The following is a 21,835-nucleotide window of genomic DNA, read 5'->3' on the forward strand; positions in this document are numbered from 1 at the left end:
GCTGAAGGTGTCCTGACTGTCAGGGCTGTCAGCTCAAACGCGTAGTGGCAGCCTAAGGATGGTGCTCGGATTCTTGTCTGGCATTTGTCTTGAGACTGGAGCGCTGGGAATCTTGGGGTGGAGATATAGGGTAGCCCTGTGGGAGACAGCCAAGCAGAGTCAGTGCTGAGCAAGGCTAATAAGCAAAACCAGACTTGAGCATCTTCTTTATGGAGACTCTCCAGTGGCTTCACACTGTGTTTCCCAGTAGCCATATTATCCTGCTTTACTACTTCAGTGAAATACCTCGACTTCCCATTGTTCAGATAATGGGAAGTTTATGATGTTGCTGCAATGGGTCATTGCCTAACCACAAAACAGTATTCATGTGGTGCATTTACATTGATCGTACATGATAGACACACTTTATATTAGAACTGGAAGTTTTACAAAGCTTCCAAACTCTCCTGGCTTATATTGAAATTGGAGCTCTCAAAATCCTTTCTCCCCTTCCAGTTACTTCAAACAATCAGTCTGGGTCTTGCCAACAGGTACAGAATACAACTTAGGAAGTAATTCTGTCTCTACTGCCTCTGGAATATGCTTTGGGTAAAGTCTGTTTTAGCCAAAGGGAAGTGTTTCATCTTGCTCCTGAATTAGGCTGGTGCAACTGCTTGGTTTATATGCTCTGCATAATTATATAATACTGGATGTGTACACTGTTTCCTTCTTCGATCTCTGTTCCTGACCACAGTCTTTCAGGAGAGAGGTTATGTGGGGGGGAAAAGTAGGAATTACTAAAAGGAACTATATTATATATTGAGGTTGACTTGAACTCCCTGACCCACAAAGTTGGAAGAGTTTCAGAGTTAGGCAAAATGGATTTGTGCAGCCCTAATCACTGTTATTTTAGTTCCTAATATTAATGTTCCTACAGCACTTGGATACTGTTGTGTGCTACATACCATAGATAAGTTGTTATTATTACTACCTTCTAGGTCCATCTTGGCAGTGGAATTTGGGTAGATGAGGAGAAATGGCACCAGCTGCAAGTAACACAAGGAGATTCAAAGTATACAAAAAATCTAGCGGTTATGATTTGGGGAACAGATGTTCTCAAGAACAGAAGTGTCACAGGAGTTGCAACCAAAAAAAAGAAAGATGCCGTTCCCAAGCCACCTCTCTCACCTCACAAATTAAGCATTGTCAGAGGTAGGTTATTTGAAAACTTTTGCTTCCTGCTTTGGAGTTTAACCATTAATCACCGAGTTGAAAGATGCTTCTTTTCAGCTCATTTAAAATTAACTGATTAAAAACTGTAATTCAGATTGCTATTGCATTGTGAAGTGCATACATACCCAGGAACACTAAAACACATTGCAATAGCTGTGCACAGTGCAGGCCTCCACAGCTGAAGAGTTGTACATTGACTTCAGTAAGGTTTGAAAAGATCATCATTTTAGACCACTTGCAGGGCAGGACTCTGAGCCTGGAGAACAACATGGTTTTCTAGAATTCATTTGTAACATGCTGATTTTTATAAAGTGCATATATTCCTTTAAACAAGACTGAGAGTAGCTTTACGACATTGTTTTATCCAGAACATAACCAGCTCTGGCATGAGGCACAGAAACCATTATAGCTGTGACTATAAAAATACGCATACCTTCAAAGGCAAGAAAGAATAGTTCTACCCTTTTAAGTGAAGAAAATGGAAATAGTAAAAATTAATTGTTGCACTTGAATTGGAATTTGGACAGGAAGTGTAAATCGCTGACCTCATCTGGTAGGGAAAATTGCAATGACGCTTTCCGTAACTGCAAGCCTGAGTCCATGTGTGTAGTACTTTGAGAGAGAGTAGGCCTTCTCCTTTATTTAAACTGAATGGTGAATTTCAGTCCCTTTGTATCATCATGCCTGTGTTGCATCATTTCTGTCTCTCTTGGTATTTCAGGCTTCTTTTTAAGTCAGAACTGAGTTGTTTCCTCATGGAATGCATACTGAAATTGGATTTTTAGGTTTTATGTTTGTACTAAATTGCAGTAGGGCTGAAAGAAACCTCCCCATTTGGTAGAGCTTCATTATTCTGCATTTCCTGTTCTTAGTTGCTGTGTGCTCTTAACTGTGAACTCGTTAAGAGGTGGTGTAATTTGCCATGAAAGTACCGTGTTTTGGAGTAAGGAATACAGTTCCACTCTGAGTGTGTGCGTGTGTCTGCGTCTGTGTTGTGTGGGGAGAAATTGGAAACTTATCTCCGTACTGTCATCTTTCTTAGTTTATAAGAAATGAGTAAAGGACATGGGGTTTTTTTTCACTAATCTGCTTCAAGATTATATTTGGAAGTGGAAGCTGTTCCATGCTGATTTTGTAGTTCTGTTTGGGGTCTTTAGGTACAATCCTTACACATGTAGCTGAGCAATGACATACTGGCCCCATAAGGAATCCACTCTGTGGCAGTGGCTCTCCCAAATGGGAAGCAGACTTGGTTGCCCTGGTGTGCGTTTACAAGCACGCAGCACAAGGGGGTTATTTTCCACTGGCCCATTGCAATGTGGTTTCCGGTTTCCCTGCTGGAGGCTCTTGCTCCTCAGTGCTGCTGGCAAAGTTGTTTCTGTGAGAATTTCCTCTTCTGCTTTTGTCAGGGCTACTCTATATTGCTCGAGCATTTAAATGACAGCTTTCTTCTAACTCCCCTTGTTTTGGCTACAGTGAGTTTGGGAGTCTACTCCAACAGGTACCTGATGAGAGGCAGATGGGGCCCTTCCCTTTCTTCTCTTCCATACCTTTACACTCACCAGCAATTCAGCCCTTCTCTATTTCCTCATTTTTCTGTGTTTTCTGTCATACTTCTGCTTCAAGCCTCAACCCTCATTTGAATTCTGCTGTTACATGCCCTGGTTTTCCATGTTCCTCTTTTTATTGTTTCTTTCACCTTGTCTCTGATTTCCCTTTTGTTAGACTCCAGCCTGTACAATCTCCTCTTGAAGCAGTTAATCTGCATGGCCAGTGTTGGAGGTGTCAGGCTGCCTGTATCAGTGGGACTGGGTAGTTCATAACCATGATTTTCCATGTTGTCGTGTCCTTTGCGTCAGTGTTAGCAGGTCTTGCCCCACCAAGGAGAAGAAAGCAAAACAAAAACAAACAAATGACCAGCAAGGGGACAAATAGTTGAGATTTGAGGGAGTTTTCCATTGCTAGTGATTTGGATCAGGCATCACAAAAAGTAGTGAAGCTCCTGGTTAGCCTTTGAGGTCTACTTGAATCTTGGGTATTCAGCAGTACCAAGGGGTGTCTCTGTGCTCCTGTAAAGCCAAAAGACAAGGGAGCAGAACCTCCAAATTACTCTTTGAAGCCCTAAGCCAGTATCCTTATGCAAGTACTAAACTATTATTTCTGCACCCCCTCACAAAAATGGAAGAGATGGAGAGGAAAAACTGTGATTGAGGATCTGTCTTTTAAAATTACAGCTTTTTAATGAGTTCTGTCAAGTGATTCTTTGCTTGACTTTGTGGCTAGAGGAGCAACACAGCCTGTCTTTCACTGGGAGTTCACCTTACTGGGTGTATCTGCCTGGGAGTGTTCTGACACTCTTGTAAGGCCAGCTGATGTCCTGCAAACACACTTTCTTCAGGCTCCCAGTGATGTGATGTGCCTCTTCTTAGGTGTCGTATTTCTAATCCTAGTTTACGAATGATCAGCATTTCAGGTATCAGGCTGCATGCTGGTTAATTTCATTTATTTTATATTCAGTACATCTTACAACATAAAATTCACATTGCTTTAGATGTTCTCATCATTGTGTGGACACAGACTAACTTATTTAAAATAGATTTTTGAATGACAACATTAGCTCTTAATGTGTCTGATATCTGTATAGCTTCTTAAAAATCCCCACTGTGTAGTATGTAATAAAGAAATGATAAAAAGTATGATGGATGTGCACAGTTATAAACCTTGTTAATGCAAAATAACCTTTTATAAAACTTCTCAGAGGTTTCCAAATGAACTACAAAGAATGCATAGTACTTAATTTTCATAACTTTTTAATATGGTGCATTAGAAATGTTGTAAAGCACATTAATTAAGCTATAATCTCTATGGCTTTCTGTATATGAAGCCATAAACAGCTAATGGAATAGATCACTAGGCAAAGCAGAACAGAGTTTGTTTAACCAGTCTGAGAAGCTTACACAACAAAATACGTTGGTCTGTTTATGAAAATCAAAAAATCTCAAACCTGCCTGTCACTAAGGAGTTATATGTGTTGCACCACTTCAGATTTCAGTAACTTCTGCAGGGTTCTGGCACCAAACTTCCAAATCCGGGAAGAAAAATTGTCTCAACTTTCACTGCCCACATTGTTTTTGCAGTTACTGCTATTGCTTGCTTTTTGTATTCCAGATAATGTGTATTTCAGAAAGTGTATTGATCAAACATGCAAGGAGATGGTGCTTGTCCTGAATAATCCGCCAGTAAAAGTGAAATAAGCCCAGGGACAGGGCAGCTGATAAAGTCATGGAGATTCATGTATGGGGAAGAGATACAAAAGATGAAATAAATGAGTTAAAGTGTTCTCCTGCTGGTTACTGCTTCTCTTCCTGAGCATTGTCATTTCCATACCCTCCTGAAGGGGTGAAGGTGGGAGTGACTCACTGTGGGTACAGCTCTGGTGGGACACTTCACCTGGGAAGAGATTAAATCTGTTGTGGAGATTCAGACAAGTGCAGGGGTCAGGCAGGCAAGGCTGGCACTGTAAAAGGTTGGCTTTAGCCTTGTTTCTGTATGGAAAGCCTATTAATGTAGTCACAGCATAACTGGAAGTTGGTCATGCCACTGATTCAAGCCTGGTGACAAATCTTGAGTTAAACAAGATAGACAGTGAATCAAGGAAAGCTTCTCTGTCTTGCAACAAATATACACAGTGCTTACTCACTGCTGTCTCTTGAGTAGTCAGCCCAACTCAGGGCTATTGTGTTTTCTAAAAATATCCTAATGACTCTTTCCTTTTTTTTCTCTCCCCAGAATGTTTGTATGATAGAATAGCACAAGAAACTGTGGATGAAACTGAAATTGCACAGAGACTCTCCAAAGTCAACAAGTACATCTGTGAAAAAATCATGGATATCAATAAATCATGTAAAAATGAAGAAAGGAGGGAAATTGCAAAGTACAATTTGCAATAAATTTTGGATTTTTAATAAAGTCTTAGTGTTTTACTTAAGTGTTGGTTTTTGATTTGTGTGGCATTTTTGCTGATGGGAGAAGACGAATTGAAGCGTTGCTCTCTTCCTATAACTGATTCGTTTTTTGAGCGGTTCTGTCATGGTGTAAACTGCTTTTAACTAATGTAAGATAAACTGTAAGTTCACTCACAATGAAAACTTGAAGTTTGCAAGGTTTCTCCAGCAAGCTGCAGTTTGTTACCTGCGGTTGTACATTGGTTGTGGTTCTGCGGACACCGACCCATTTGCCCTACGTTGAGTTTTGCTGGAGTTAGTGGATCTCAGCTGCAGTAAAACATCTGCTTAGAAGGAAGAACTGTACAAAATTCACTTTGCTATCGAAAAGGATTTTACTGTATTTTACAAAGTGTTTTTTTTCTGAAATGAAGTTTCAATCGTTTGTTTTTATAAATCTTTGTTTTGATCTCTAACAATATATTTGATCAAAAATACACAAAGAACGTTTCTTTTTCAATTATCTTGTAGGTAGATCACTATTACCATCACAGTTACAAAAACAAAAACTAAACAATGAACAACAGAGAACCCAAAGCTGTAAGTTGTAAAATCATGATAATTCATTTAAATAAATAAATCTAAAACCGGTTCTTTTTCAGGGACCAAGACACTTCAGATTTCTGGTTGTGGTATAAAGTTCCTCAGTGTGTCCATACTATTGTTCTTGAAATATTACCTTTTTAGTGTATTTGTACTTTCAAACACTTTTAAAATTGCCACACTATGGCAAGAGTATGTACAGTAGAAAATTTAGTACAATTTTGTTTGGGTCCATAATTTAACAATGGACACTTTTAGCACAAATTTTAATTACAAATAAAAATAATTTTCTACATTGAAGTTAGACTTGCGATGCAAAGTTTTTAGAAATAATTTGTCATCTGAACTATATGTTGTTGTCTGTAAGTGAAACAAAATATTCTTTTCATGAAGGATTTAGAGCTGATTTGAGGTCTGGATTGATGAATTTTGAGGGTTTGTGATCTCACTTGACCTTCCGTTTATTCTGTGCTCACAGCTGTGATTGTCTGCCTTTCAGCCTGCCTGTTCTGAGTGTCAGCATTTGTTTATTTTCTGCCACTGCAGTTCTGTTTCCTGTAGTCTTGAAAAGCTTCCCGTTTCTTATCACCTTCCTGTAGCACTGGTTCACCCAGAGGTGAAGCCTTTTTCAGTGTCCTGTGAATGTAGATAATGGGGAAAGGAACAGGCTGCTGGCGTGGACTTGCCATGCCTGGAAGTATTTAAATGATAAAAGGTACAGATGTGGCACTTGGGGACATGGCTTATTGGTGGCATTGGCAGTGCTGGGTGAATGCCTGGACTTGATGATCTTAAAGGTATTTTCCAACCTAAATGATGCCATAATTCTTTAAAGGGCTGGCTGGGTGGGAGAAAAAGAGGAGGGGAGAGGTGGAGGAGGTGTGCTAGAACTGCCCTGCCTTTCTTGGCAGAGATGAGACAAACAACAGGTTGTTTCTCCCTGTACTTCACCTGTATGTAATTAATGTCTTAACTCGTAACTGTTTGCTTTATGCTTTCTAAAGTCCATTTTCATGGTTGCCTTGCACCAACCTCGTGCTGTGCTGCCAAACAGGAACCCCCCACTTTCACCGCTGGTGCACCTGCATTCCTGTCCCTTCCCTTAACCCCACACATGTGGCTGAACAGGTGTGTCAGATCCCACTGATTTCCAGGGTTCATTTCTCAACACATGCTTCCCATAGGATGGAGCCAGAGCTTTCATGGTGAGGGGTGGGAAGAGCAGGAGTGTGTTTTTCCAGAGGTCTTATGTGTGCCCTGAAGTTTCTTTGAGCAGCCTCCCATGTCTCCTGCTAATATCAAGTGTTCTTAGGTAGTGTTTAATGAAGTGCATAAATGTTTATGTTTCCTAATTTGGGATGCTAAACAGCAAATTAGTGTTTAAAATGTCAGTGCATGTATCCTTTTATTAATTAAAAAGAACAAATAGAGATAACAATGAAAAAACATTTAAACAGCAAGTTTCCCCTTTTCAAGCAGACTTGTGAATGTACAGGGTTGGGGTTTTTTTAAGTGATGCTAAGGCAAGCCACTATTTTGGGGAAAATGTCCATAATTTCCTCAGTCTTTTATGGCTTTAGTACTAATGTGTTTCCTTTGTAACACATTCTTTAATAGAAGATCAACCTGTACCTCTTAGAAGATAAGCCTGTTTGAGACAGCATTTTATGAAACTTGGAAAAAGCAGCTTAGAGTTTAATTAGTTAGGACTCCACTCTGGCCCCAAAAATCAGAGGTGTTAATTCCTTCTGCAAAACCAGCATCACCTTTCTAAGGCTTCTCCTTGACATACTCGTCCCATCAGATGTTAACACTGCGTTTTGCTGAAGAGTTTAAATGTTCTCCTTGGGCACGGTGTCTTGGGAGCTTCATTAAGTTTTTCCTGGAGATTTCATCAGCCCAGGTTAGTTTTCATTTGAATTCAACAGGGGTGTTTGGGTGACACAAAAAAGTTCAGTTCCCTTTGAAACATAGTGGGGGCTAAGAAGTGTGTCCATTGGACTGGACAAGTGGTATTTAAACTTTGTTGAGTCATGTTAAAGAATAGGACATATTAAAGGTAGAACATCTCTTCATTGTATTACAACATGAACTAAATCTCTGGATACTGGAAAGTTTTTTGCTAATAACAAGCCATTTCTACACACTGTGGTTGTATGGCAGCATGCTGGGGGCTCTGCAGGGAGTAATGGGTGTGTGAATAACATTTTGTACTTGTACTTGGTCATTACTCTGTCAAATCCCATGAGCCAGCGTCAAGGTTGTCCAATTGTTTCCCAGTGTGTCTGTTTGAAGTAGGGAAATAGGCTGCATTTACGTGTTCCAGCAATACCCAAGAAAAATAGGAACTTTAATGGGGTGTGCCTTTCTGCATTGCAAAACTGATGTATAAATTAACTGTGAGTTTCATTTCATTTTCCTACGCTGCGTTTATGGCCAGGGCTGTTCTTGTTGGTACATTAATTTTTCAATAATTGTGTCTGCCCGTACATAGTTTGCTTTGTTCATATTGCGGCTGCTGTGAATCTACCATAGGAAACTTTATAGAAAGTAGTCCCTACTAACTTTTCCCTGCTCTAGGGTAGCTTCTCACCTGTACATCATGAGAAACAAGAGAGAGTTTTGACAGAAAATGAAGTCGGTTTTATTACACCCTTTTATTACCCCTCGTTCATCATTCTAAGGTTTGTGCTGTGCCATTACCTCATACTGTAAACCTGGATTTGTAAGGATCAGAAAGACATGGATTTAAGAGGAAGTGACAGTTTACTCTTTTTAAATCAAAGCAGGAAGGAGGTATTGCTGTTATATGAATAATCTGATCTGTTGCCACACATTGCTGCAGTAATTTGTGATATTCATGATCTGATCCTTATTAAAGTGCCTTTGGCACACTTGCAAGGAAGCAAGATTAGAATTAACAAAAAAGGCTTTATTTTCTATCAGTGATTTTATAAGGGATATGAGCTGTTGTGTTAAAGGAAAGAATCCTGCCAGGGACTTTAATACTTGAGTCAGGAAATCTAGTCACTCAATTAAAAAAAAGATAGCTAGTATTTATTAGAGAGGGAAAAAATTTGTTAGTTTCTGCTGTTCCAGAACAGGTTTGGATTTACTGGTGCTTTATAGAGATGGGAGAGTTTTTTAAAAAACTAGTAAAGTACTTATGTGAAAGTTGAACTCTAAGTAGGAATTCAAGGTTGCATTGGTTAGCTGTTGTTGGCTGTCAAAAGCAGGTGCATTCTCCCTGTGGGAGGTCACGTCTTTGCACCTTACCTTTGATGTTGTATCTGAGAGATTACTGTGATGGCTGCTTTGTTGTCTTAAGCAGAGATTATTGTCCTCTTGGAAGTTGTAAGTAGCAATAAATTGAACTTCTTGGGATTTACTGAAATTGTAAAGATAATTCTACTTCACACTTCCAGAATCTATAGTCTTTTAAAAATTAAAGCTAAGTGCAGGTCATTGTTAAAATGATACAATCTTGATGCAGAAGCTCAGAGAATTATGTGAATTGGGAACATTGTGTATTAGCTGTAGCTTCATTGTGTGTTAGTTGTGTTCGTAGCTGGTGAGCACCAATTCTGGCTGGTTTCAGAAAGGGGAAGCAAGGTTGTGTCACATGGAGCTGAACTGAGGATTATTTCAATATTCCATCTTTCTGACATGAGAAGCCTCTTCTGAAAGAGACAAAGACACAACTTGTGCCTCCTCTGAATGAGGTGGCAGCTTTCTCCATATTCTTGAAAATATTTGTCATTCTGTGTGTGCCTTTAGTCTCGGATTGATGAAGTCATAACATCAATTGCTCAGACTTTATTGGTGTCATTTTTTTCATCATAACAGTGTGGAACTCTGAAGTGATTCATACAACACCGAGGCAATAAAAGCCTTATGAAGTGCAATCATTGTGTGTTTCATGCTCAATAGCTAATTTTTAATTTCACCATCTTGGATATTTTTTCATCCCCTCAGGGTTCCTAAATAGGGAAAGAGAATCATTTGGACTTGGACAACAGGAGCAGTGATTCAAGAAGAAATTAATTTATGTGGTTGTTCATCTGTTTTACTTTTGCAATTATTTCTCCTGTTTATGTTTGAACAATAACTTTCATTCCGTGCGTCAGATACCTCTTGTTGTGCAGTGAAATCATGGTCCTGTGGTTGTGAGATCATTTGTTTACCATAAAGAGGCAAATACCTCACTTACAGCATCAGATGAAGTTGCATTATGTCTGGTCAGAACAAAGGTGAAAGTGAGTCTGGGAGGGGAGGAAGAAGCTGAGCCTAAAGGATTTTTTTTTCTGTGCTGCCTTCTGGCCAGAAAATTTCTTCCTCCAAACGAAATTGTTTCCTCCACATTTAGCAGGATATCAACTTTATGTTCCTTGTTTATTGATAGTAAAGCCTTAATGGAACTGAAGTCTTTATGAATATATATGTTTATTGCATCAGGATACCTACTGTCATGCTGAATTTTGGTCTTTAGTGATTTGAAATTAAAGAGTCGCAGGAAATTTCTTGAACAACCCAAGAGAGGCATAGGCTGAGGGTGATTTAGCTTTTATTGTAATATAACAATTGCTAAAAGTTCTGTGAAATAGAAGATAAGAAATGATGTGTGTTGGTGCTTGTGTATCCTTTATAGTTGGCCTGAGCTTTCATGCTTTTGGAGTGGAGAGGGATGCAGGTTTCATGGGACAGGCTGGTCATTAGAAGAATTGGCTGTGAACACCCTTTGGTGTTCACCTTGCTGAATGTGAATGACGTCCTGGGACAGCAGCAGAATGAGTGAGCCTTGATAGTGCCATATCACACTGGTACCAGCCCCTTCCACAGCAGACTCAGATGAAAAAGCTTTATGGGAGCTTCATATCCTTTATACTCAAATATATCTTTAATGCCAGCCCAAATGTTTATTTAAATCTTACTAAATTGTAGTTTAGTTTTTAACAAAATGTACTTTCATGTGTTTCTCATTTTTCTTGTAATTAACTTCGTATCAGTGTTCTGGGAGATGTCTTTTTCCATGTTTCAGTTGGGGTATTAAGCCACTGATACTTGAAAATAGTCCATTTGGACATTTTGTATTTGTGAGCCAGATGAATTATGATTTTACCTTTCCTTATGGAGTTCTGCAGAATTTGTGGAAGTACCTTTAGAGAATAACTCTCAAAATGTGTAGGATGGAAGGTGAATGGGTCAAAGCATTGCCTCCAAGTTAATGTTCTGTGTTTTCACTTCTTTAAGAGTCTTCGCTTATGAAAAACTAAAACTCTGTAAAGCAGGATTTTGTTTATTTTCCTGCACTGTATATTAAACTTTTTTGACACTCATTGGTTTCTTTGCATTTGCAAGGACACTTTCATCTTTCAGGACCAAGTTGTGCTTTTTGCTGTAGATCCTTACAGGAATAAGCAATCAAGGGTGTGCCTTTTGGAGTTAAACAAGGCTGAAGGTGCTGTTGTAGGATCATCTCTCCTTTGGAGGACAATGCAAGGAGCCACCCTCCTTGCCAGGATTGGGAAGGACACCCTTGAGGGTTGGCTTCCCTTTAGGTATTGTCTCTTAATGCAGCTCATCCAAGAAAGGCTGTTTATTGCCACATTGGGTGGATTTGGGCAACTTCACTCTGTGGCTTTTCTGAACTTACAGAGTAACTGAGATTCACTCATCCAGCCTGATGTGGAGGAGCATCCCTAGTCTGGTGGTGCAGGAAGGCAAAGAAGAGGTGGAGGAAAGGTCACGTAGGCCTTTCCCCCTTTCCCACAGAGAGTTAGTATATGCAACTGAGGTGAAGTCAGTACCCAAACAGCAAAATCCCAAGCAGTTTAACTGGCATTGAAGGTTTCAGTCAGTGAAAAGTTTTATTAATTAAAAAAATCCAATCACTCTTAAAGTTCCCAGAATTTAACCTTTAAGCAATGTGAAAATCAGCATTTTCTTCTGCAGCCAGAGACTTCTATTTATTGCACATGCACAGCTGTATGTGTACAGGTGTGATGTGCTATTATTCTGTGTAAATCTGTCTGTGCCATATAAATCCACGACTTGATAATGTTCCTGATGGTCCCCAGCCCTGCCTGTTTTCCTGGTCTTCCTTTTTCCATGCTGTTCCTTCTGCAAATGGGAGTCTGTCCTCTGTGCTTGCCTCAGAGGAACAAGACAGGAGCGTTTCATGTTTCCTGCCTTGCAAATTGTCAGCAGGACCCTGAAGTGTAATACCTGCTTGTTATTCCTGGGGGTGACTGACACAGGACTAGAGCATTTCCTTGGGAGATCTGGTAGTGCTGCTGTCACCGTAAGGCAGACTTTGCCATTCAGGGACTTCACACAGCAGCATTTTCTTGTTGGATTTTTTTTCCCCCTGCCCTGCCAATGCCTAGATTGTAGCAAAGAAAATTTCATTCTCACATGGAGGTCTTTAAGTGATAACATGGAATAAGTAAATCTTTCAGCAGTATCTCTTAAAAACATTCATTTCTCAGAGGTTTCCCTGCTTCTGCAGAGGGTCAGTGGCCTGGAAGTTTCCCACCTAATGGCAGTGCCCAGGTGAGTGCTAGAAAACATTGGGCACCTTGACAGATTTATTCTGATCTATGGCTTTAATCTGCCCTCTGTTACTTCCTTTTCCCAGCTGCTGTGTGAGAACAGCCACCTGGTGAACTGGGGAAGAAAGAGCCATTTCCAGTTCTATGGTCTAAGTGTGGTTCTTGCTAAGGATGTTTTTAGCTGTGCCTGAAGGTGTGCAGGCTGTGGTGGCTGCTGGGCCATTCCATGAGCTGGTGTGGCTCCCTGCAGAACACATCACAAAACTTCACTCAGCTGCTCCCTTGAAAAGAAACCTTGGCTGGACCACAGCAATGCTGTTCAGAAAATCAAGCATTCTTGAGAATCCATCAAAGTGTGAAATCCATCTTTTCCTTGAGTGGTTTATTCCAGTGCTTAGTGCTATCCTCACTGCTCAACTCGTGCCTTATTTCTCTGTGAGTCTCTCTGGCTTAACTTATTCCTAGTTCTTGATTTGCCTGTCATATTATCTTCCCTCAGTATTTCTGCATCTTGTGAACACCCCAATAGACTGAGTGCCTTCACTCTCCTTCCACCACAGATTTTCTAGGTCATGACTGACTCATTTTGAAATACTTTTCCTGTATGCCTACTCAAACTCATTTGAGTTTTATGGAAATACTTTCTATATGAGTGTTTGGTTTAGTTAATGTGATACAATCTGGTGGTTTAGGACACGTCACTTTGTATTAAAATGTGATATACAATACTAATTTCATTTTGTGGGCCAACCTTAATTTAATTTTGTAGAAAAAAAAAATCCCTGATATAATTTGATATTTAACCAATTGATGTCCCAGTGTCTTTTCCTTTTTACTCTAAGTATAGCTCTGTCCTGGAAATGTTGTTCTTCAAATGAGTGTTTATCTCTGCTCCACTTCACTCTTTGGCTCTGTACCACTCACATGCCAGTGAGGAGACAGAGCACGTTCTTCCTGCTTTCCAGCTGTTTATTCCTGTGCTCACAGCTGGGCCAGGCAGGTGGGTGACAGGGCCCAGCAGGGCTGTGAAGGGCAGCAGGTGAACAGTTTCACAGAAAATAGGATATTGAAGTAATAATACTCAGAAGAAAGGGAAGCCAGAGCCATTTTACTCCTGTGGAACGTGTCTTCAGGATACATGCAGGGTTTCCTTGGTTGCAGATACCTTTGAATTGCCAAAGGATGGGGAAGAGTTATCACCATTATGTTGTGATATGTTCTCAGAAGTGGGTAAGGTCTCCTTAGGGAGAAACTTCAACTTTTGTGGATTTACTTCACTCTGGAGCCTCCAGCCAAGTCCCAAGAAGGGTTCAGACTTGACAGAAGAGCTTGCTCTGCATCAGCACTTGCTGTGTCTGCTGTGATAAATTAAAGGCTGCTTTGGATAGGAGTTACACACATTTTGTTTGACTATCCCTGCTAAATGCTCAATATCCTCTCTTAACCTCAGAGATGAGATGAGGAACTGCCAAGTTCCTCCACTGAGATGGTTTAATGAAAATTGTTCTATGCCAGAATTTTGAAGGTCAAAACCAGCTTAAATATGTAAACAGATATTCTATCAAGGTAAAGTAAAAAAACTTACAATTAATCTCTTCTAAGAAGTCGCTTCCTTCCTTTGAGAATTTTGAATTGTGCTAGACAAGGTTCTTCTAAATTTTCTTCATCGTCTCTCTGAAGATTCCCTGTTAATTAACTTAGTCATTTATAAATGTTATGAAATCATGTTATTGACTTATTTCTATTTGTAAAGACACCAGGAAATTTGTGTACTGCACCCTTTGAAAAGTAATTAATGTTTCACTTCTAAATGCCTATTGATATTTTTATACTTCTTATTGATTTGAAATTAATATCTCTGCCAATTGAAAGCTCACATGCTGGTTTGTCCAGCTTCCAAAGCATGGACAGGATATCATCCCTGAGGTGATCTAGTTAAAATGATGACCCTCATCTGGTCACCTCAAGAAAAAAAGTACTGGCAAAGTTCTGCCTAGTCTGGGCTTCCTCCCTCTCTGGGGCTGGTGGAAGGTGGCCCTTTCCCACGTGGTTTGGGAGGGGTTGGGTCGGTTTTAATTAACTAGCAGCTTAATGATGGGAGGAGTTAGATCAGAGCAGTTTAAGTGCATGTTGTAATACCAAGGGCAGAAACCAGTTGATGCCCTTACCCCAGTGCTGCAGGATTGTTAAACACTCTGGGCAAGGCCTTGGTGATGTTTTGCAGGGTTATGGGTGGTGCAGAAGTTTCTCTTGAGGTCTCCTTGCTTCCCCGACTAATCCGATTTGAGCTGTTTGGGAGCTCAGGTAGAACCTGTACCTGAGAGGTTTCACCTTTGTGGTGCAAGATGTTGCTGGATTTTCATCCTCTGTGTGTGAGACATTTGCTTCTCATCAATACCTGACCCGTGGTGAGATCCAGAGAGTCCCACTGGCTCCATTCCCGAGGGCAGCTCAGCTGCAGCAGCTGCTCAGGCTGCAGAGTTTGCTGAATGCATTTGGGGTGGGTGGTGCTTTGTGTGCAGCCACTGCTCAGGCATTCTCTTCCTTGAGCAAGGACTATACAGGCAGTTCCACAGAAGTCTGGGATCTTTTATTTTATTGCTGGGTAACAAACTCTTTTCTGGTCTGGGAAATGAACTTTAGTAGAGCTTTTTTAGCAGAGGGATGGTTTGTTGGCCAGTATTGCCTCTGCTCTGCTTGTGAGAATTTCCCACTTGGACTGTCAGGTACCCCAAATGTACTTACTGGAAGAATCAGGTATGGTATGATTAAAGGGATTCATATTTGTTATTCAAGGATTTTCTCTGTATTAAATACTTCAGCAAAATTTCAGTAACCAGTGACCTCTTTTGAGAAGTGAGTCATGACAAAATTTCAGTGACCTCTTTTGAGAAGTGACTCATTGCATTTTAAAGGTTTTATAACCAAGTCATCCCTTCTTGTCAGGGACATGGAAGATGAATAGATCGTTCTGCCTGCCATTTCCAGTCTCAGGGGAAGTCCCTTTTCACTGCCTGTGGTGATGCTCAGCTGCATCACTGCTTTTAATTGCCTGCAGGCTCCTGCAGGACTGCCTGTGTCCCCTCTGGCATGACCTACATCCTTGCAGAGCCATGAATCCCCTGGCACTGGTTAGTGGAGCCTGAGCACAGGACAGAAAGTCCTGTTGTTGCTAATCCCTCACTGACTCCAGGGCTGGAAGCTATGTGACAATCTCTTGTTTACCTAAATTCATCTGGCATTATCTTGCCTGTAGAAGGATACAAATGAATTTTCTGTATTAAAGATGATGGTAGAAAATGTGGGTGGTGTCTTGAGCGTTATGGATACTGGGTGTATACACAATGAAACCCGGGGAAGGATGTATTAAAAAGAGCACAGGAATTCATACATTGTGATATATATATGTGGTTTTTCTTGAAAGAGGGAATAAATAGTGAAATAATCTTTCCAGCTGTAGCCTGAATTGCCTTGCTGCGGGTCACATCAAACTGTATGAATGTGTCAGATAGTTCAGTTTAATTGGAAGGCTTGGGCTCGTGGAGGAATAAGATGATATTTTGGGTAAGTTAAAGTAAACATTACAGTCTGGAAGGAAGAAATGAAGAATTTAGAAGATGTAAGGGTCTCCTTGCCCATTTTGGAAAGTTTTCCAAGAATATCTGTTCCACTCTTCTGTAGCCCTGGAAGAGTCTGGACCTGCTGTGGACTTGTAACACAGGATCAAAGTTACTGGTCCTGTGCTGTTGAAGTCCCAATGTTCCACAGGTTCATCTGTTCCAGTTTGGCTTTTTCTATGCTAATGGCAGATAAACTGAAAACATTGTTCTCCAGGACATTGATTATTTTGTTCCCCCCCACCCAGTTTTGAGTCTGAATTTACTCATGAGCAGCAGTCTATTTATTTGTTCTTGGGCTGCTGCCGAATTTGAGCAGCTTTTTTCCCCTGTCTCTGAAGAGTTTATAAGAGATCATATCCACTTTACCTTTGCTAGGCTGACCTGTCTTTTAAATTTTTCTTGGGAGGTACACTCACCAATTCATCTGCTGTTATCCTACTCAGTGTCTCCTGCACTTGCCTGATCTTTCTCCATCAGTGATGCTTTTGTGCTGGGTTTTATCTTGGGTGGTAACAGTATATTTTACAGAGACATTATCTTTCCAGAAATGCCTTTCTCTAGTAATATCTTCATGGCTTTGTCATGCTGAGGGCTCATAATTCAGCTGCAATCAATGCCTCTGCTGAGGTTATCCTTCCTTTGAGTTAATGTATAGCAGACTTCCTATCACTGTAGGAACTTGCTGTCAAACTTAATCTCACCTCCATTATTCCACTTCTGAAAGTCATCTGGAGGGATCTCTACTTCCCATCTGATATTTCTCTGTTGACACATCATACTGATAGTACCTCCCAGTATGGTGCCATTAGTTTGTCTCTCTAGAGTCTGTCCTTAACCAGTGCATAAATGAAAACTGCTTTTGCTTTTCTGTAGATGTTTACCCATTCTAAAACTGTCTGTAAACATTTAATGAAGCCTCAAATTGTCCCAGTGGAGAAATTAGTTTTCCTTCCAGTAAATGACTGATAGTTCTCAGAAATAGGGAGCTGGTGACTTGTTCATCGTCACACCTTGAGTCAGAAATGAGCAGTGATGACACCATCCCAACTCCTCTGTTCTAAAACTTATAAAATAGCACTGTATGCTCTTTATCAGAAAACCATGCAAAGGCTTTTATAAAATGGGGAATGTCGGTGCAAACTGGAGGCTGGGATCTGGAAAGCCATCTGGAAGATAAATTTAATGGGAGCTATGTTTTAAAGGTTCCTGGGTAGCTTCAAATAGTGATGCTTGAAAATTTTAGCCATTTTTTGGTATTTCGATGGGTCTGATTTCTGGGGTACTGTACCTGCACTTCCCCATGGTACTGTTGAATATCAGGCTGAGCTTCACCATTGTTTTTCTTTATGTATTTATCAAACATGAATAGCTCAGGTGAGCTGATGGTAGGTAATGCCACACTCATCTGTACTTGCTTGCCTTGAGGACCTGTGACAAGATTCATTTTGAACTTTCCAACTCTTGAGCTGCATGCGTAATTTCCCTGAAAAAAAACACCCCGAATGTTCATGTTGCTCCCTGATGCCCCCAATTCTCGTTGCTGTTGTCGTGTTTATTGTGCAGATTAATCTTTAAGCACGGAGTGATTGTGAGCTTAAGCAATAATGTGGAGTGAAATCTCCTCAGCAGCCGAGTTACGAGGGAGTGCATTCCCGAGAAAGGGAACGCTAAGCTTCGCATCCGGCTGTGTAACCTGGCACCTCCCTTGGAGCTGGGATTAGTCTAATTCCCTCTGCTGCCTCAGCACCGCCTGGCCTTGCTTCACTTCCCCAGCATCCCAAACACCATACACCTTCCCACAGAGGTTGCCACTTTGGGATTTGCACAGTTTTACCTGCCCATCCTCTGCAGGCACCCTCCTTGTCTCCGAGCCAGGGAGGAAACTCCAGCTGAAAGCTTCTTAATTTAAAAAAGAAAAAAAAATCAACCAACCAAAAAAACCCAAAAACACCCACCCAAAAAGAACCCCACAAACCCAAACCAAACAAAAAACCCCTGAAAAATAAACAAAAAAAACCACCAAAAAACCCAGGAAAAATACCCCACTAAATAACCTGGGCAAATTACCTTTTGTTGTTTGTTCTGGGTACAGGGTAAGACTATACCAGCTGTGTACAAAGGTTGAGAAGAGCATTTAGCCCCAGGTAGGATAATCTTTTAATGACAAATGTTCAAATTTGTAATTAAATTGCTGCAGTTTAGCAAACTGTAGCTTTGTGTGTGAGAGCATTTGCTCTACAGTGGCTGCAAACCTAAACCCTCTCTCTGTGAGCCAAAAGAAGTCAAACTGCTTCAGGGTTTTGCTGTGGAAGTGCACAGAAGGGGGTTCACTTTGGTTCCCACATGGCCAGGAGTCTGAGTGCTGCTGTGGCTGAGCTGGATGCCAAGGATTAGAGTGAATCAGTTTTGCAGGTTTTCCGCTGTCAAAAAGTGGGGTTTTCCCCTCATTTCCCATTGTTTCACTTGCAACCAGAAAAACCCCAAATTAGCTTTGTTTGTGGGAATACACAGAATCACATAGCTGTGCTGGTTCCCAGGTCCAAGGGCAACAAAAAGAGGGTGCATATTTTGTTTTTTAACTCCGTGGATGGCATTCCAAAGGCGTAATCGAATCCCGAAGCCCCAGTCCGGGGATCTTGTTGCGTGCACTGATCTGTGCATGCGCTCTGTGGCCCTGACCAGCCCTGGGCGTGGGACGTGCTGCAAAGTGCCTCTGAATTCCTATTAGAGGCAATGGGAACCTTTCCAATGGGTCACAAACCAAGCCTACGGGGAAGGAATCTGCCCTCTGCACAGTAGCAGCCCTATTGCTCAAGCTCAGGGCAGATACAGCCAGTGCAAGGTGGCCTTGAGAGGAAGTTTCTTTGGTGAGATGTCCTAGTATGGGCTGTTTGCATAGCTGGGCATTGTAAAGAGGATTTCTTAGGAGCAGCTTTTAATCTTCGCCGAAGTGGAGTTGTGCAAACACCGTTCTGACATCAGTCATGCTGATGGCACGTGTACACAGAGTAGCAGTCACTCCTTAAATATGGGAATCACAAATACGTGTTGACAGTAAAATATATTTAAGCAGTTTCCAGTGCGTGCTGTAATAAGGAAACCAGCCATTGTGTTCCACAGATCTGCATGCTTTAAATGCCTAACAGTAGAGAACAACCCAAAGTGAATCACAGTAATGGAAAAGGAAGTGTTTACATCTCTCAAAACGTTCTGTACAATAATCATTCCTTCTTTATAAATTCAATTTCGGCAAATTCGAATCCAAATGAGATGAAGTTTGAAGCATAGGCTTTCACGGCAAGGTACAGCTTGGTGTGAAATCTTTTGCAGGTGGCTGTTATTCCTTTATTGTTTGTATTTCCATATTGCTTAGCAACCCCCCTCCTGGACCAGGACCTCTCTGCTGTGAGTGCTCTGCTAACACTGATGGAATGGATGGCTGCTGCCTGGGAGAATGCACTGTTTTGTAGGGAAGCCAAAAGTAAACTAATGGTTTCTCATTCTGTCCTCTCCGAATGAGAAGTGATGAGGGCCAGCTGATATTTAGCCATAGGATTATAACTCTTGAATTACTGAGTCAACACAAATATCTGGGGGCCCTGTCAAGCGCTCAGGCTCAAATGGGTGTAGTTTTCCCAGGTTTTGTGTCCTGATGGCCAAAGCAGGGAGCTCAGGCTCCGAGTGTGGGGCAGGCTGGGTTGCTGGTCCCTGGATCACCATTTGCTGATGGAGTTGCTCAGGCGAGCAAATAAGCACTCATGCTTTATGCGTCCCTGCAATTAAAGAGGAGCAGCCTACCCCACATTGATGAGCACTTATTAATCCCTCCTCTGAGAAGCACCTGGATCCCTCAGACAGCCACTGCACACCACGCTTCGTGCTATGGCTCGGGAAGTTACGTAAGTCAACGTTTGCGGAGCTGTACCCGAGTCCTCGTCTCACCTCTGAAGCAGAGATGTCCTGATGTTTGTAGAAAGCAGTAATATCTCTGTTTGAGAGCTGGAAAGTTGGAAAAAGTAGACTAACTTTTAGCCTCAAAGTCCTTTCATCAGCAAATTCCACACAGCTCCGGCACAGCTGTGCCTGAGCACTTTGGAGCAGGGATTTGCTTCTGCAGAGCAGAGCAGCTGCTGATCACTGGCAGCTTGTGTTTGATAATCATGGCCTAGCTCTTAAATAGAGAAGCTCATGCCTGTGCTTCAAACCCTCCCCTCGCCCTGCAGCAGCCCTGCCTGCCTTGGACAGTGGACAGGATGCAGTGCAGTCCCCCTTCAGACATGAAACCTGATTGTCTGGCACTGGAAGGGGGTTTGGGTGCTAAACTGGCAAAAACAAAAACTTGAATGGTATTTAAATACTCCCAGATCCTTTGGAGCTGTTTCTGGTGGTGTACTAGGGTGTGTTTGGCTCAGAAGTGGTGAGAATAATATTCTGCTGTGACAGTGCCCAGATGCCACCCAGGACCAGGCCGTGGCCAAGGCTCTGCACAGCTGTCTCAGGACGCTGGTGGTTTGCATGTGGTGGAGTTTTTTATTAGCAGGTCCTTGTGCCCAGAGGTCACACAGGGGAACCACGTGAAGGGCCTTTGCATCGAGAGGTTAAAAGTAACTTATGTTAAATCTGAACTCCAGCCAAAGCTACCCAGCTGTTTAGCTGAGACTGGGAGCTGGCAGACCAAAAAAAGGGCACGCACAATTAAAATGTCACGCTCTGGAGAGACAGAGAGAGACAAGGGGGTAGCCATCAGTCAAACCAAAGTGATGCAGGCCTGACTGCAGGAAATGGTTCAGGAGGAGTGGCCCAAGTGTGAACACTGTGGGCATGTGCTCAGTTTCCCCCCAGGTGCCCTGGGAGATGAGACAAACCTTCCTATGATGTACATGGGATGGGATGCTTGTGCTAGCAAAGGACACCCTAAGTAAGCTTTAGTTGCTGGAGTTGTGTGGCTGCAGTGTCACTAACTGAACTTTACATTTGTGACTAAGGATGACAAATACCTCATGTAGAATTCACCTTTGTTGCAGGGAAGCAGTGGCAAGCAAAAGCATTTTCTTTCAATGTTCCCTTTATGTTGGTTCCCAAAGCCATGAGCTTCTACATTTCTCATGATGTGGTACTGATTGACTCCTCTGTCACTGACATTTTGTACACAGCACTTCTGAATTCCTAAATAGTGTCCTGTTCACAGGGCAATTATTGCTCTGTAAACGCCAAATATTTGGACTCTGAATGCAATGGCCCATCCTTCTAGTTTGAGTCTTCTCCAACATTATCCTGCTTTCTGCCCACAAAACTCACATTGCTGCATGGGAGCACGTTTTGTTGTGTGCTTCCCCTTTCAGTGCTTTAACAAGCTGAGCAAACTTGCTGAGCAAACTCTCTAGCCAAATACAAAGAAATTCATCTTTAAACTTCCCCAGCAGAAAGATGGGAACTGGTGAAATATCCCTTTGGATCAGCCTCCTTTGTCAATAGATGTGTCTGCTGAGAGGATTCCAATGCCTGGCTCCTTCAGCAGATCTTTTCACAGCAGCTGTGACACAAGTGCTGTCCTAAAAAAAATGACATCTTCTTCACCTTGACGTCATTGCCAGTGGTTGAAAATCCAAACCACCTATTTTTTTGAGTTTGTCTGACTTTGTTCTACCTGACATGACACTGATAGTGTTATGTTTGGCTGGAATACAAAAGAAATGGTGTCATGGGCAAGCCAGTCCAAAAGGCCAAAGGAAGGAAAGTTTAATATCAGTTTAGGGGAAAAAAAACCCAACAAGCATTATTTCATTTTCTATCTTTATAGACCTCCAAATCATCTATGATTGTGATGTAAACCAGCAGATATAAATCTTTTCCCTAATAAAAAGAAGCATAGGTTGTCAAAAGTAATTTACCTCTTAAAAGGATC

At 41.6% G+C, this 21,835-nt stretch overlaps 2 protein-coding genes across 3 annotated transcripts in view; both read left to right on the forward strand.

Moving 5' to 3' along the window:
• BEND5 (BEN domain containing 5) overlaps positions 1-5,653 on the forward strand; it is a 31,500-nt gene extending 25,847 nt beyond the window's left edge. For both annotated transcript variants that reach the window (XM_041421527.1, XM_041421526.1), the window contains exons 5-6: positions 978-1,191; positions 5,002-5,653. In XM_041421527.1, coding sequence (XP_041277461.1) covers positions 978-1,191; positions 5,002-5,162 — 375 coding nt within the window. In that variant the 3' untranslated portion in view covers positions 5,163-5,653. The remainder of the gene's footprint in view (positions 1-977; positions 1,192-5,001) is intronic.
• Positions 1-21,835, forward strand: part of AGBL4 (AGBL carboxypeptidase 4) — an 880,299-nt gene that overhangs the window by 555,181 nt on the left and 303,283 nt on the right. The gene's annotated exons all lie outside the window — the stretch shown is intronic.

The sequence above is a fragment of the Onychostruthus taczanowskii genome, unplaced genomic scaffold (genome assembly GCF_017590055.1).
Source record: "Onychostruthus taczanowskii isolate IOZ18803 unplaced genomic scaffold, ASM1759005v1 scaffold7, whole genome shotgun sequence".
NCBI classification, from domain to species: Eukaryota; Metazoa; Chordata; class Aves; order Passeriformes; family Passeridae; genus Onychostruthus; species Onychostruthus taczanowskii.